Source organism: Podarcis pityusensis (assembly GCF_964106645.2).
Source record: "Podarcis pityusensis genome assembly, chromosome: 4".
Classification (NCBI taxonomy): Eukaryota; Metazoa; Chordata; class Lepidosauria; order Squamata; family Lacertidae; genus Podarcis; species Podarcis pityusensis.
Genome location: NC_138027.1, coordinates 22,564,351 through 22,581,117, shown reverse-complemented (window position 1 = coordinate 22,581,117; position 16,767 = coordinate 22,564,351). Strand labels below are relative to the sequence as shown.

The following is a 16,767-nucleotide window of genomic DNA, read 5'->3' as shown; positions in this document are numbered from 1 at the left end:
GCAGCTGCTGGGTGACCTTGGGCCAGTCACACTTCTCTGAAGTCTCTCAGCCCCACTCACCTCACAGAGTGTTTGTTGTGGGGGAGGAAGGGGAAAGGAGAATGTTAGCCGCTTTGAGACTCCTTAAAGGGAGTGAAAGGCGGGATATCAAATCCAAACTCTTCTTCTCTTCTTCTTCTTCTAACAGTGTATTACCATGCAGTTTTGTATTGTTCTGTATAATTTTATTGCCGTGAGTCACCCTGGGATCCCCTTTTGCCAGTTCATATACAGCTGTTATTATATCTGCTGTTTTGCTTCCAACACCTTCTCCAGCAATTCTCAGCATTGAATTTCTCCCGCTTTCACCATGACAGACATCCTCAGTGAACTTTCTACCATGATCTCTTTTCCAAGATACATAAAGCCTATTTCGATTCCTAAAATAAAATAGTTCCCTCTTGCACTTCATAGTATGCAGAGGCCATAAAATTTCTGTGAAAGAATGAAAAATAGGCTTACTTTTGCATTTTTCTTTCTGGCTTCTCTTCTTGCTGCCTTTTCTTTCAGTCGTTTTTCCTGCGGGTGAAAAATTAAATATGATTATGATTATTACCTATAGTTATTAGTTGCTTTCCTCACAAAAGTGACCCAAAGTGATTGATGAACACTAAAACCAATAACAAACAGAAACTTTTAAAACATTTTTTTTAAAAAAAACATTATTCAGCCCTGACATTGAGATCGAGCACTGAGGGCCTTCTGGTGGTTCCCTCATTGCGATAAGTGAGGTTACAGGGAACCAGGCACAGGGCCTTCTCAGTAGTTGCACCCACCTTGTGGAACACCCTCCCATCAGATGTCAAGGAAATGAACAACTATAATGACTTTTAGAAGACATCTGAAGGCAGCCTTGTTTAGGGAAGTTTTAATGTTTGATGTTTTATCATGTTTTTAATATTCTGTTGGGAGCCGCCCAGAGTGGCTACGGCAACCTAGTCAGATGGGCGGCATAGAGTAATAATAATAATAATAATAATAATAATAATAATAATAATAGAGATAAAAGGCAAGTCTTGCACATCCTGCCACTCTAAAAGGCCAGAAGTACTGGAAACCCTTCAAATTTAGGCCAAATAAAAATTCAAATAAAATGAAAATTTGTTGCCAGGCACTTAAAAATTGATAAAGATAATGCCAGGCAAATCTTCCTGGGGGGAACATTTGATGAGCAGGGAGCCACCACTGAAAAGGCCTGTTCTTGTGTTTCTACCCTCCAGAACATCTGTGGGGGGGGGGGGACACAGAGAAGGGCCTCAGATGGGCCTTCAGGCTCCAAGTTGGTTTGTGTGGGGAAGTGTAAGTGTATAACTGAGCAGCTTAAGGGGTTTCAACATCAGCAAGTATGTCTTGTAGAGCACATTACACATTCAACTTTTAAAATGGAAGAACAGTCACTATGGAACTGCAAAACCTCCTGTGTTTATATAAAAATTACACTCTACAATTGATTTAGCCAGATTGATGCTTTATGAGCAATTCAGTTCCTCCCATCAACTCAGCTTTGTCGTCTCTGATATTTTCACCTTCACAAAATCTCACTTTTCCCGAACAGTGCAGTTGTCCTGCCTTCTCAACACAGTCGTCCACTACCATACGCAACCAACAGCAACTTAGTATGTCTGTGAGCCGGGATAGCTCAGTCAGTAGAGCATGAGCCTCTTAAAGCTCAGGGTCATGAGTTTGTTGCGTGGAGGAGTCCTGCATTGCAGAGGTTTGGACCAGATGACCATCGTGGTCTCTTCCAACTCTACAATTCTATGATCTCGCAGCAGCAATGATTCCAAAGCCTACATGAGGTCCAACTAAGGCATTTAAACAAGACTCTCCCATCCCAATGCCAACTTTTCTTTTTATAAACAAGCTCTCCATGTGCTGCTTCTATTGGTAATGGAATTTTCACTCGCGCACCTGTTCAGCTGACAAACCCGCAGATGAAAAAGACCCCCTGCACCATTGCTCAGCAAGGGATGCCAAAATATGTGCATCAAGAGATTATAAAGTCAAGTTAGACACTGGGGGGACAAGAGGATAGGGATGAGATTTTCATGGATACTTCAATGCATATCACCAAGCAAGGTTGAATTGGGGGGAAATCTTCTTCAATGTTCTCCTATTAGTTTATTCAGCTACAGAGGTTTAAACTGATATGCTGCAGCTCTAGCAGGGCAGATACCATATTTGACATCTTGGAAAGTCTACAGCTGAGTCATCTGAAAAGTCTACAGCAGTCTATTATTAACCTCTGCTTACTAAGTGTGACAGTGACGGGGACCCTGACATATTCCCACTTATGCATCCATTCTGGCTAGGAACAGGCCGTATTGCTGATGTTCCTTACTCCAATGCAACACAATTAAACTCATTAAAATGGAAATAAAAGTCGTATTTCTATTTCTGTAATGTCCTTCAGAGACAGGACAGACCTGCATACCAGACTAGTACATCACGACTCTCCGTTCCCTATCTTGCTTCTGTTGCCTTTTATAAAAAGAAAACCTTGAATTTGCCTGGCTTAATCAATCCACCTTTATAGGTTGGTTAAAAAAGTGGTGTTCAAGGCGTATGCTATTTTAAAACATTTATACTTGAAGTATGCGCAGATGGGAGCCCAACGCATCCTTGTATAACTCATCTTTTGATAACATGTCTGTGTAACTTCTACCCAGGTAGGTTTTTAAAAAACAGAAATTGTCTGCAATTGATGTAGTTTTATAAGATGTTGCTGAAATTATTTTGCTTTGATGACAGTAAATTATGTTTAATCAAAATTATTGCAGAAGTTGCAGTGTATGTATTTTGGGAATCTCATTTACCACATCCTTTCATGAAGTTGGATATTTTGTGAAATGTAGTCTTGGTTTTCTTTGATAACTGAGAAAGGTTAGAAAAGTATCTCTCTCCCAAAGGAAAAACTGGGTATAAATATCCCTTTCTCTCAGTGTATATCACCTTTCATATCACCTTTTGCTTGCAGCCCAATTTTAGTGTTGCTGATTCAAATAATTATGATTTAATTAGAGCTTCTCAGCTCTATATCAATAATCAGTATTTTAGATTTGCAATACTAGCATTAGCAATGACAAACCTAGACAGAATCTTAAAAAGCAGAGACATCACCTTGCCAACAAAGGTCCGTATAGTTAAAGCTGTGGTTTTCCCAGTGGTGATGTATGGAAGTGAGAGCTGGACCATAAAGAAGGCTGATCGCCGAAGAATCGATGCTTTTGAAATATGGTGCTGGAGGAGACTCTTGAGAGTCCCATGGACTGCAAGAAGATCAAACGCATCCATTCTGAAGGAAATCAGCCCTGAGTGTTCACTGGAAGGACAGATCCTGAAGCTGAGGCTCCAATACTTTGGCCACCTCATGAGAAGAGAAGACTCCCTGGAAAAGACCCTGATGTTGGGAAAGATGGAGGGCACAAGGAGAAGGGGACGGCAGAGGACGAGATGGTTGGACAGTGTTCTCGAAGCTACTAACATGAGTTTGACCAAACTGCGGGAGGCAGTGGAAGACAGGAGTGCCTGGCATGCTCTGGTCCATGGGGTCACGAAGAGTCAGACACGACTAAACGACTAATCGACAACAATACCAGCATTTTATAAGGTTTTTATGTTATTCACCTTATTTATCTTCTTTTTGGTAATGCTTAAGTTACTTTTAAGTTAAGTAAAGGAAATGTATATGCTATATGCCCGAAGACTCATCCTTGAACACTAAATTCTCATCCACCCCAGACATGGCAGTCGTTGAAGGGAAACTAAGGTGCAAAACTTAACTGCCGGACTTAGTTTCCGCTACATAGAAATCAGGCGTAGATTTGTCCTCTGAAAAGAGCAAAGTTGTCACAATTTGTAACCGTGCAAATATTGCTGGACTCCAACTCCCATCAACTCCCAGCCAGAGTGCCCAATGATCAGAGTTGACAGGAGCCATGATCCAACAACATATGGAGGGCCATAGGTTCCCTATCCTTGATCTACAGCAAGTGTGGGGAACCTTTGGCCCTCTAGGTGTTGCCGAACTACAATTCCTATCAACCTCTGCCAGCAAGGCCACTGGACTGAGTTGAGAGCAGCTGCAGAACCATAGGTTCCCCATCCTTGGTCTGCAAAATGCTGCCTATTGTGAGCCAGAGATAACGCTGTGGAACTCAATAAGGTAACTGCAAAACCCCCTCTTCTGTGGCTGTGCAATGAAGAACAGACATTATACATGTCTAATGTATATGGACCGTATAGTTAAAGCTATGGTTTTCCCAGTAGTGATGTATGGAAGTAAGAGCTGGACCATAAAGAAGGCTGATCGCCAAAGAATTGATGCTTTTGAATTGTGCTGGAGGAGACTCCTGAGAGTCCCATGGATTGCAAGAAGATCAAATCATGAGAAGAGAAGACTCCCTGGAAAAGACCCTGATGTTGGGAAAGATTGAGGGCACAAGGAGAAGGGGACGACAGAGGACGAGATGGTTGGACAGTGTTCTCAAAGCTACCAGCATGAGTTTGACTAAACTGCGGGAGGCAGTGGAAGACAGAAGTGACTGGCGTGCTCTGGTCCATGGGGTCACGAAGAGTCGGACACGACTAAACGACTAAACAACAACAATGTATATGGACACATCCATGCATACGCATAAGCGATCACTGCCTGGGACACCCACAACCCAATTTGTCTAAGTTATTCTAAGAAGATTGTGATTGTTTTGATAACACAGCAGGAGGATGAAACAAACCGAGAATGAATGGCAAACCCACTCACTCCTCCCTGCCTCTCCACCAATGTGTTCCCATGATGTAGGTCATGTCTTACTGCCCCAACAACCCAACTGTGACTTGTTCAATTCTGGTGCATTTTGTGCAAGATCCTGGCCCCTCTAAGGCAGGACTCAATTTTCTACCTCCTGCAATCCAATTTCCAAACTACTTTGTCGTGACCTGCTTTGCTGTAGCTTGTCAACCTGTGTCACTTGCCCATTTCTCTGAAAAACCACCTGCTCTCTTTTCAAGTGCTACCTTTGAAAAAGGAGTTGGGGGGGGGGAGTCAAGCTACATTAACAGTGACCTGGGAGGAATGGAGTGCGGGGGGGGGGGGAGGAAGAAGAAAAGCTCAGACAGCTGACAAACCAGAACAAGCTGAAAACAGATTTGAAAGAGGACAACATGAAAAATTCAACAGAGGAAAGATTCCTCTAGGCACCAGGTTATTTTGTTACCCTTTGCTATTTTGGCGACACTCATTTGTCTCCCATTTCATGTCAACCAAATATAATTGAGTCATATGGAAATGGCAGGGTGCAAGTTACCAGGCATTGCTCCTCTGCAAGCTCACTTAGTTTTAATAGGGCTTCCAAGGGAAGCAGGTGCAAATCCCAATGAATTGTGTGGAAGTTACAAAGCAGGAGCCTCTTGTAGATTTTATCCATCAAGATGCAATACTAGCCAGAGAAGATGGTTGGTGGGGAAAGGGAGTGGGGGGGGGGGCAGGCAGATGGAATCACATTTCATGGAAGAGTGGTAGCAACACATGCAGAACCAGGGCAATGTATTAGATAGGAGGACAGATGGCAACATAATATATGGAATAATTTATAGGGGGGAAAGATTGGGAGACACAAAAGGATGATGCAGGCTTAATAGAAATCTGGTTATGTGCCTGCTTGTAAGGGAGTAGAAGGCTTTTTGAATAAACTTATAGCAAGTGGAATTTCAGCGGAAAGGTTTATGCAAGGACAGGCACTGCCACCAGGTCCCTGTTCGTGTGAGACTGATGTAATTTGTGGGACAAAAGGTAAAGAATGAGTAACGCTCCGAAACAGAAAATAGCATGGCTTTCTTTTATTTAGCTTCCTTATTCAAGGGAGCACCCATGAAATCCGCCTCGGCAAGATTGGACTCCAAGCAACTGAAACTGCAATTTGTGTGATGGAAGTTATGCAGAAGCTTCTAAGTGGAAATCAGAGCTGTGCCGTGCCAGAAACAAAAATGGGGAAGAAACAATGAAGAAACACACAAATCATAATCATACTATTTTTGCTTCAATGGGTAGCTCTTATTTTACGACTGGGCTTTTATCTGCAGGCTTTCACAATGCTCGATATCACTCAGATTTTCAGATTTTGCTAAACCGTCATCACTTATTCAAGAGGCAGTGCTTTCTGGGAGGCTGCATGTCCATATTTCACATTAAGAATATGAGATTGTATCATTTGCTTTTGCTTCACCATAAGCCATTTACATGGAAAGAATTGGTGATTAAAATCAAATGACTTGTACGCTTGAAAAATAGAGCTATTGTGCCTTAAAGGGAAGCACTGTGTTTTATTCTGAAACACCGCCAGGCATGTTAATGTCCTCTAATATGCAGTTCTACTTTTCATATGTGTTACACATCTCTAATGGAAAAAAGCAACAACAACAAAGTCCCTGTAAGGTAATTCATTTTGGGGGGCACTGCATGCACGTTGCAAATATGTTACAATGTCAAAATGCAAACAGTAAATTTTATAAACACCACGTTTTCGGTTGGTTATTAAAATCTTGTTATGTTTCACAATTTACAAAAAGTAACCCAAATTATATTTCCCCCCTCCATTATATTGCAGCTAATGAAATGTCCTCTCAGTAAAATGGATTGGTGTGATGGGTAATCTCTGCCACTTCTGCTCATTCTTGAAAGCTCTTTTTTACCTCATTCACAACTTACCCTTTACTCACCACAAGCTCTGCCTGTTTTCATTTCCACACCCGTCCCCATTGTAAGTCCGTAACCCTCAATAGACTGTGTGCATAATGGAGCCCCTCTCTCTGTCTCTCTCTCCTGTCTTTCTGGGGAACCAGGAACTACTGATCCCCCCTTGCTTGGGCCATCAACTCTTTTCCGTGAGGGGCCTCCCCACGGATCACTTCTTCCATGTTCACATTTGCATTCATTCTGGGCTTTCAATGAGCACACAACACATGACCAAATTGCACCAAAACCCACCTGGCCAAACAGCAGAAGCAAGGAGGTGGCTTCTAAACCCACAATGCTCTTTTCTTTTTTGGCCAGGTATTATATTTTGCTTTTAAAGGCTGTAATCAGACTGATGTCTTCACAACTGATGACAACTAATTAGCCACCAAGAAGTTGCTTCGTTCCTATGACCGTTAAGAAGAAACCACTCAGCTCAAAATCAGGGAAGCCCATCCGAACAGCTGAACTAGATATTTTTCTACAGCTAAAATGTTAGCTAGGTACTTAACAGAACATGAATATGGCAGAAGACTGTGAAATTTCTGGCCGGGAGCCAAGTAAGACCGGCAAGACAAATGTGAAGCAGCATCAGTGCGACATAGGTGAAATTGTGGCAGTGCCAAATGAAGGTCGGTTTTGAGGAAAGATTCAAAGCAGCAGCTATCCTGATGGGCATGAACAGGTCGGTAGCCTTAGCATGTTATCACAGGATAAAATCACAATATAAAAAACAGAATACATAATCAAAATAAAAATAGAAACAACAGAATAACACCCCCCCCCAAAAAGAACACATTTTAAAAGAGCATTGAATGACAATCAGCCAAAGGGTTTGTTAAAGAGGAACATTTTTGCCTGGGGCCTAAAGGTATACAGTGGTACCTCAGGTTAAGTACTTAATTCGTTCCGGAGGTCCGTTCTTAACCTGAAACTGTTCTTAACCTGAAGCACCACTTTAGCTTTAGCCTCCTGCTGCCGCCACGCCGCCAGAGCCCGATTTCTATTCTTATCCTGAAGCAAAGTTCTTAACCTGAAGCACTATTTCTAGGTTAGAGGAATGTGTAACCTGAAGCATATGTAACCCGAGGTACCACTGTATAATGAAGGCACCAGGCAAACCTCCCTGGGGAGAGCATTCTACAAATGGGGAGCCACTGCAGATAAGGCCTGTTCTCGTGTTGCCACCCTCCGGACCTCTCAAGGAGGAGGCACACGAAAAAGGACCTCAGAAGATGTTCTCAGGGTCCTGGTAGGTTCATATGGAAAGAGGTGGTCCTTTAGGTATTGCAGTCCTGAGATGTTTTAAGGCTTTATAGGTCAAAACCAGCACTTTGAATTGGGTCCAGAAACTAGTTGGTAACCAGTGTAGTTGGATAGGCTAGAATCCAGCCTTGGATCTCAAAGTTTAAGCTTTATATATACAAACACAGGTGCTGATTCCATGATCAGAATGGCATAGCATTTTGCCTAAGAATGAGTTCCACAAATCCAAACTAGCAGGCATTGGAATTGCAGGGCGTGGGGATTATAGAGGTACTACAGGGAACAAGCTACTGCTTCTAGGTCCACCTTTCGTTCTCAGAGTAACATTCTGCACTGAATTGGCTGAGCATTTCAGCTGCAGCATTCTCTAGAGTGACTTTCACACATTACATAACTAGCTCTGTATCAACTCACATGGGGAATGACTTGCAGAACCTTTTCCATTATATGTAGACGTTGTAGCCTAAGGGCAAATTGGTGGATGTTTGCGCTGCAAAATTAATTACCCATCCACTGAATTTTTCAAAAAATAAATGTTCTCCTGTATGCACATAGTAAATTTTCACTATTTGAAGAGAGGGAAAATGTAATTTTCTAATCATAATTAATACATGACCTTACTGTTTGCCTGGGGATATTTGTCAGACCATACCTGCAAATTAGGCAGCCTACAGATTTCTCAACCTTAGCTTTCCAAAAAAAAGAGGGAGGGGAGAATCTTAAAAATCTCTGTGTGAAATAAGGTATGTTCGTGTGGGGGAACAGTATTACTTTTAAAATGTGTTTAATTTTCTTGTCATAAGGGGGCGGGGAGAAAAGGCCAAAGTCTCCTCCTAAATAAAGAGTATTAGATTTATTCACCGAAAGGCTGCTGTAGGTTGGGACATTTATCATAATGTCAAAACTCTACAGGCAAGTGGGATTCAGATAAACCTCCAGACTCTTGACAGTCAATACTTTGAAGACATACTGTACTTCCTAAGTATTTTAATATGCCTGCCAAGGTGTCACATTTGGGGCACTGTCAAAAGCGGGGGGGGGGGGGGACACCTTAAGACGACAGAGGAAGAAATACCCAGAGTAAGTGGGTGAAAAGTATTACAGATTATGAATATGTGCATGAGGAGATGAAAATTACAGCTGCTCCTGCATTGTTTGGGGGGGAAGACATCTTGACAGATTTGAAGGAAGTTATTCTATTTACTGCAGTAATGAACAACAGCGCGAAAGTTCTGCTCTGAGTATTTTGCACCCATTAGTATGCAAGAGCTACACCTGTTTTTTGGCCAACTTACTCAGAAGAATTAAGTTCAGCTATGTCTAATGGGGCCTACTACTCCAAAGTAAGTGCATGTAGGACTGCTGCCTAGAACGGCAGCATTTTTCAGCCAAACATATATCCTTGCATCACTGCATGCCAGCCACCCACAACCTCATGTCCTCCAGATTTTTTGGACCAGAACTCACCTGTGACTATTGGCCATCCTGGCTAAGGGTGATAGGAGTCATAGTCCAAAATGTCTGGAAGATCTCAGGAAGGAGAATGCAGCTGTACATTATCACTCTATATGCTATATACTGTTTAAGACAGATCTTCCAAAACAGTGGTTTTTGCAAGTTCTTGTTGAGTAAAAGTGTTTGTTTTTAATTAATCCCAGTTTGAATTTATATCCAAATCAGTCAAATACTTAAAGGAGACCAAGAGAAAAATCCATCGAACTACTGGACCATTTTAAGTTCTAAGGGAGTAATTTAGAAGCAAGTGGTTGGCAAAGCAATTCTAATGAGTAACTTCTATATAAAAACTTCCAATGATTCAGAAGGAAAAATCTCACTTCCCCCAATTTAACTATACCTTTACCTTTACCTACTTTAAATGAGGAACATTTCTGTCTTCAGGGGATCCACCAACATTAGGGTGGGATCAGAATGGTACTATAAATGCATATTACCTGCATTAGAAACCTGCGTTAGAACCGCAAAGCAACTCTGCCATCAAATTGCAGCCTCTGCCCTCACTCCCCATCTGCAATAATGGGGAATTAATACTGACCTACTTCGCAAGGTTGTTGTAAGGATTAATGAGGTGTGTGCGAAGTACTCTGGGCACTTAGAAAGGTATCATATATACCGTTAATCTTTTAAAAACCATTCCTGTTGTTTGTAAGCCTGGTAAGGGTGTTGTAAACTCACAACTGCATAATATTAAAAAGTCAACCACCCCCCATTGCAGACAGTGTCCTGCTGGGTAAAATAGTTCCATCCTTCCCTTTTGATACAAGGCATTTGCCATTAACTTTCAGCTCCCTCTTGTTTGAATGCTGTGAAAGTACGGAAAGCAAGATCGATCTGCGTTTTATTATGCTCTTCATAATTTTAAGTACCTAAGTCAAATCTATTAACTCTTCTTTCAAGGTTAAGTAATTTGAGACATCAGATTTGCATACAAGTTCCATTTTCCTTCTCTTCAGAGCTTGGTAAAAGAGCTGCTTGTTTTCCCCCAACTTTATATAAAGGATAAAGGGACCCCTGACCATTAGGTCCCATCGTGACCGACTCTGGGGTTGCGGCGCTCATCTCGCTGTATTGGCCGAGGGAGCCGGCGTACAGCTCCCGGGTTATGTGGCCAGCATGACTAAGCCGCTTCTGGCAAACCAGAGCAGTGCACGGAGACGCCGTTTACCTTCCCGCCGGAAGGTACTACTTGCACTTTGACGTGCTTTCGAACTGCTAGGTGGGCAGGAACAGGGACCGAGCAATGGGAGCTCACCCCGTCACGGGGATTCAAACCGCCGACCTTCTGATCGGCAAGTCCTAGGCTCTGTGGTTTAACCCACAGCAGGTATAAAACCAGGAAATTCAGTATTTGACTCCTTTCTGTTTACCATCTACTATTTAGGGGCAATTTTGAAGGATTTCTATTGCACACACTTGAATGCCTCCTACACAGTGTAACTTTCTCTTAATTTCTATCACTTTGGTATGTCAAGTATTAGTTTGCTCAGATTATCATAGCTTTATGCATGCAGCTGTGGTATGGGAAATGGGCCAATTATGAAGTTTTCCAAGCATGGGGAATCCGAGAACAATATAATTCATTAAAATACAAACCCCAAATTAATAAAAAAAATTGAAAATGCAAGTAAAGCAATTAAATTCCAAGGATAAGAGGTAATGAAGAAGTGTGAGGTGAATGATTGCAGTATTATAAATCAATGAACCAGTTCACTGACAAATTCATGAACTCTGAAAATTAGGTTTTTGTACTTTTATTGCCAAGTTACAAAATACTTTATCAGTCACTCCTTCAGACTTTTAAAAATGCGTAAGTGAACAACCCACATTAATCTGACATTTATTTTAAAAAATAAAATCAGCTAATAGTTACATTGGAAGAATGGTTTTATAGTACATTCTTCGCAATGAAAAGCATTTTTTTTTTTAAAAAAAAAATCAAATTTATTAGCACCCTTATTATTGGATTCAAAGGGATTTATTTTTATACAATGGACTTCATTATCCTTCATGAAATGAAAGGAACTTGAAACGGTAATGAAATAGTATTAGCAGGAGTATTGACAAAAGAATCTAAGTGACTCTTGATTTAGAATACGACTGCAATTTTTATACTGCATTTGAGGATTCCTGTATAATTGCAGCTTTTACATACAGATCAGACAATTTACTTCTGTTTCAAAGAGATGCAGAAGTATTCCTTCTGGAGAACTTGTGGGCTGCATTTTCATGTTCCCATCTGACAATTCTGCTAAGCAATTTTGTGATTCATTATGAAATCTTACATATGTACCTGGGAGTCTCACAAAAGTCCAAGGAACTTGTTTCTGAGAAAGTGATCACTAAGTCCTAGGGAAATGTGTCATAAGCCCCCACCCAATTAGTCTGCAGGTAAAGGGGGAAAGACATGAGGCGGTACTAAGACCCAACAGCAGAGGCAGCCAAAATGGTATCCTTTAGATGTGCCTGGACTTCAACTCCCATCAACTCCAAAGATACAGTCAATGGTCAGAGATGATGGGAGATATTGTTCACCTATAAAGGGCACATCATCTCTGCCAGCAGAGATTACCAGGATTCTAGACAGCAATACATGAGGTTGCTGCCAAGAATGGCAACTTCATGTCAAATTCTCCTCCTGTTCCCCTAATGTATAATTATGGAGATAGGCCACCATCACATTCTCAGTTTTCCTACTACCACCCCACATTACTAACTGCCTCTACAGGGGCAGAGGGGAAAAGGAACATAAAATGAGGTGATCTCATCATACATTTCTATGAAGGTACACTGTGGGAGAGAGTAAATCCATTTTTGGGAGAGAGTGCAAGGAGGAGCCTGGCTCCTGATATGATAAAACTGTAGTCAACAAGGATCCCAACACAGAATGTGCACTGGCCCATGGCTACTTAGGGAGCAGAGGCGAGCAGAAAGATGTGAGTAAAATAAATGAGAAAGCAAGGAAAATAAAAACTAGGAATGCTCCATGAGTGGATGAGACCTTAAGGAGAAGGAAAAGGAAATGATGGAAGATTATGGAAACAGAATTTTTCTACAGAGATGGCTCCACTTGCTGTTTGCAACATGGTGGTTTGAAGAATATACCCAAGGAGTCGTCTCACCAGAAGGAATGGGGTGAGCAGCAATTTCTGGACTACAGCTCTAGAACAGGAGTGGTGATCCTTCCCCTCACCCCCTTAGGATGGACTGATGACCCACAGGAAAAGTCTATCATGGTCTGCTGCTGTCGGTGGACACAGCCAAACCCAACCAAGAGCTGGAAGTGGGAGGGGCTTACAGGATTGCTTAACACTCTCTCTGTTCCCCAGCCTTCACACACATGCACACACCACAGGAAGCATTTTCCAGAACGGCCGTCTAGAGAGCCTCTGCAGACCCAGATGCTGCTGTGGGCCACGTAAAAGTTCTCCATCCCAGTTCTAGAGCGTTCAGAAACCCCCTCCGTGCAGGTGAAAATCCGTATGTGGGGCTGCCCAGAGACTGCACATAGGAAGTAGGAATCAAAAAGGATGAGGGCCAGAACACTGTTAGCTCGGCAGTTCAAGAGCTTGGAGTCTGGGGCTAGCTTGAGCAAAAAAAAAGATGATATACTGTATTAGTATTAAGCCCCACATGCACAACACCAACATGCAATGTTAAATTACAGCTGATGTTCCTGGCTAATTACAGAAGACAAAAGTAGACATGCTATTTCCACCCCTGCCAAATAATAAAACATTCTGCTACCATCTCTTCAGCCTCTCCTTGTCAGGAACCTTTCAGTAAACTTTTAATAGTTCCTTAGATTCTTTGAAACATGGATTATTTCTTCTTGTATCTATCTAGAACAGGGCTCTGACCTGCTATAGATTTTTAGGCCCTATCAACAGAAATGCTATAAATAACAATAATGAGGAGAATGATCAATGAGCATTATAGAGATAGAGTAACCTTTGTAACTATTCTCTGCTGTCAAGTTCACAAACTTTCAGCTCTGGTTTATGACAAATAAATGGCCCAGAAACAATCTTTGCATTTTTATGGCCTACAATTTACTTTTTTTTTTAATGCCAAAAAGGGAGTTTAAAGTACCGACATTAAAGCTTTACATTATAGCTGAAATCAATCACATTATAGCTATGACACTTCCTGAATAATTCATTAGAGTTTCAATCACATCTATGAAAAATGTAGGCATTTAAATAAAATGTATTATGCCGAAGGCCTCATTGATACAGGACTCTCTAGTGGTCTCTTCTTGGTGGTTTACAATATCATGTCCTCTGCTATAATGACCCTTCAAACATTGCCCTGCTTTCTGCCTATGAGCATCAAGAAACCAACATTTAACACTGTCACAATACGGAACGAGGAAACTTTGGCTCTCTAGAATTTGTTGGACTACAACTCTCCTCAGCCTCAGCCAGTATGGATATGGGAGTTGTAGCTCAATGACAACTGGAGGGGACACAGTTTCCTCATTTCTGAAATAGAGTAAGGGTCTGTTAGGCAACTAACCAGTGTGGTTGGGTTGCATATTGGCTTCCATGTCACTTGTAATAATTGAAGCTAGAAGGTCACATGGGAGCGGCAGGCCAACACAGTCACTTGTCAGCCACGGTTGCCTGTCCCCAGGGAATAGCAATGGTGATGTGAGAGGCAGTCATGTTGTCCACTTCTACTGCCTCATCTCCCCAGTTCATACAGTGGAGAAGAACAGGAAAACATCATCCAGACTCTATAAAATGCTTTAAAAAATCCAAATGTTTTGGAATGGATAAATGTTATGCAAAATCCTTTATTCCCCAGGGTACACATGTCAGCATTTCACAGCGTTTTGTCTCCAATATTCTGACAAATGGAGGGAAATCAACTTACCCTGTGTTTTTCTTTAATCTTCTTCCTATATTCTTCTTTGTCAAATTTGTCCTCTTCCTGCAGCCTCTCTTTTGCTTTGTTGAGACTGATTCCACCACTGTCGTCGTCATCTTCTGCTTCGTCGTGAACAGATTTTTGTGCGGGTGGCCACTGCTGAATTAGCTGGATTTAAAAAGAACAATGAAAAATATCACTGCATCACCCTACATTCTAATTCTGATTCAAGAGTTGAATCAGACTTGAAGTACATGACTTGAAGTGCTGTCACTTATGTAGCCAAAACAGGAACAGCCACAAGACAGCAAGAGAGGTGTCAACAGAGCTGGAGTAACCTCAAGGTCTGCAGAAGTACAAAAAAAAAAAAAGGAAATCTAACTTGGGGGCCCCTGAAAATAGCCCTGTGAGCACTGAGTGTCCTCAATCGCCACAGAATAATGACCAAATGCCCCCCCCCCAAAAAACCCTAGATAGTTGGGGCAGTGGAATAGAGTATGTCTGCCCGATGATAACAATGGACAGGAGCACACCATACTGCAAGTTTGTTGCGGGTCCCACTGGTAAATTCAATTCAATGTAATTGAACATTTAATTGCAAATAATTAGTTGTCACAATGTTTTATTTGAAGGCAACAACTGGGTAACTCAAAATCTTACACAGAACCAATAAGAGCTGCTTCAAGGAAAAGCAAGCACCCTAAGCTAACATTTGAAATTAAGTGAAAAGAAAGGTAGAGGGTAGCAGCAAGGCGTTTGGGATCCAAATAAAAGGATTTTGCAGTGTGGAAGGATGGCAAAGCGGCACAGCAGGATGATGAGCTTCTTGGAATTATTGGGAAATGGGGAGTTAGTGTGTTTGGAGACTCAAAAGTCTCAAGGTCTGCTGCATGGAGAGAGAGAGGGGAAGGAAGAACCAATGGATGTGCAATGGTGAATGCAAGGTCTCAGGCACATTGGAACGACAGGATTATAGACCTGGAAGAGTCATTGAAAATCAGCTAGTCCAGCCCTCTCCTCAGTGCAGGATCTGCAATGCAGCATGCACTGAGCTGGCAGGCAGAAATGCACACATGGACATAAGATTTCTCATACTGTACTTCCTAAGCACCTACAACTAGGTGCTGCATATAGTATGTGTTGTCTAAAATATGTGTTGAGTTATACAAGTATTATACAAACTGATATTGTCAAATGCAGAGGCTTCGGAAAAGGCCACCCTTGTGTCTTTAAAGTCTTGTTTTCATATTTCTGTCCCTCTGAGATCAGCTGAGAATATATCACCAAAGCCCATATTGCTACTTCACATTCTGAACGCAGCGCTGCATCCAACATGATCATTCCTCACACAAATTCATAAAAACCACTCTTAATACATCGACCTAATTATAGAAACTGACAGTTCAGCATCCATGGCTGCCACAGAAACACATTATAGGGCTTCCTAAAAAGAAGGAAAAAACCATGGCAACTTTTTATCAAGCTACTATACTCACTTATCCATCTTCTGCAGTTTCAAATTAGCCTTTGAAACAGCAATGCGCTGTATTTATTTTAAGAAGCAAAGCATTACGACTTCGGCTTAATCAGAGCGTTTGTCGTAGCCTTCTGTGCAGCCAAACTAAATGCTTCGTTTTCAGACAAGAAATCATGGGCCATTGTAATCTGCTTGTGATGCATTTCCATAGAAATTTAGTACCACAAACATGGCCACAGTGATAATCATCAGTCAGTGTAGTCTCAAAGACTGCATTTGGCCTACTGTGCCCTTGAGACTATAGAAGGGGGTCAAAAGCTGTTGCATGCAGGAAGGGAGAGGTGGGCCTCTGTTCCAAACCATACTGTGAATAACCAGTATTTCACTGGTAAAGAGCATGTGCAAATTCAGCAACACCTTACCTGCAACCTGGCAACACTTCCTCTTTTCTTCCACCCTGCATGTTACTGTACAGTCACATTAGATTGCAGAAGGAATTGAAACTGACAATTGTCACCATCTGCTATGGAAAAGGCCACCAGTAGTTCTTCCTCTTAGTTTTATTGTGGTTTTGCAGACCCCCGAAAAGCACATTCCTGGTAATTAGCATTTTGCAAATCACACATCTAAGTGCCTGATAATGAAGACTAGGAGATAATTTTTATATTTTCAGTGAAAACACAGTGGTGCTCAGGCTTATGAAGAACAATGGATATTTTTTGCTTGACTGGTAGTTTTCAAAACCGTGATGAACTCTGGGCTTCCTCTTGGCAACTTCTTTGGGGGTGTTCAACAAGATCAGTAATGACAAATATATCTGAAAAAGAGCCTGACAACCATTATCCATCTTCCCTACAGTGTGCAG

The 16,767-nt window shown here is 41.7% G+C and overlaps 1 protein-coding gene across 1 annotated transcript in view; it reads right to left on the bottom strand.

Annotated features, from left to right (window-relative positions):
- DDX10 (DEAD-box helicase 10) overlaps positions 1-16,767 on the bottom strand; it is a 168,370-nt gene that overhangs the window by 52,746 nt on the left and 98,857 nt on the right. The window contains exons 15-16 of the mRNA XM_081001915.1: positions 14,432-14,593; positions 502-558 (exon numbers count right to left, since the gene is read on the bottom strand). Coding sequence (XP_080858041.1) covers positions 502-558; positions 14,432-14,593 — 219 coding nt within the window. The remainder of the gene's footprint in view (positions 1-501; positions 559-14,431; positions 14,594-16,767) is intronic.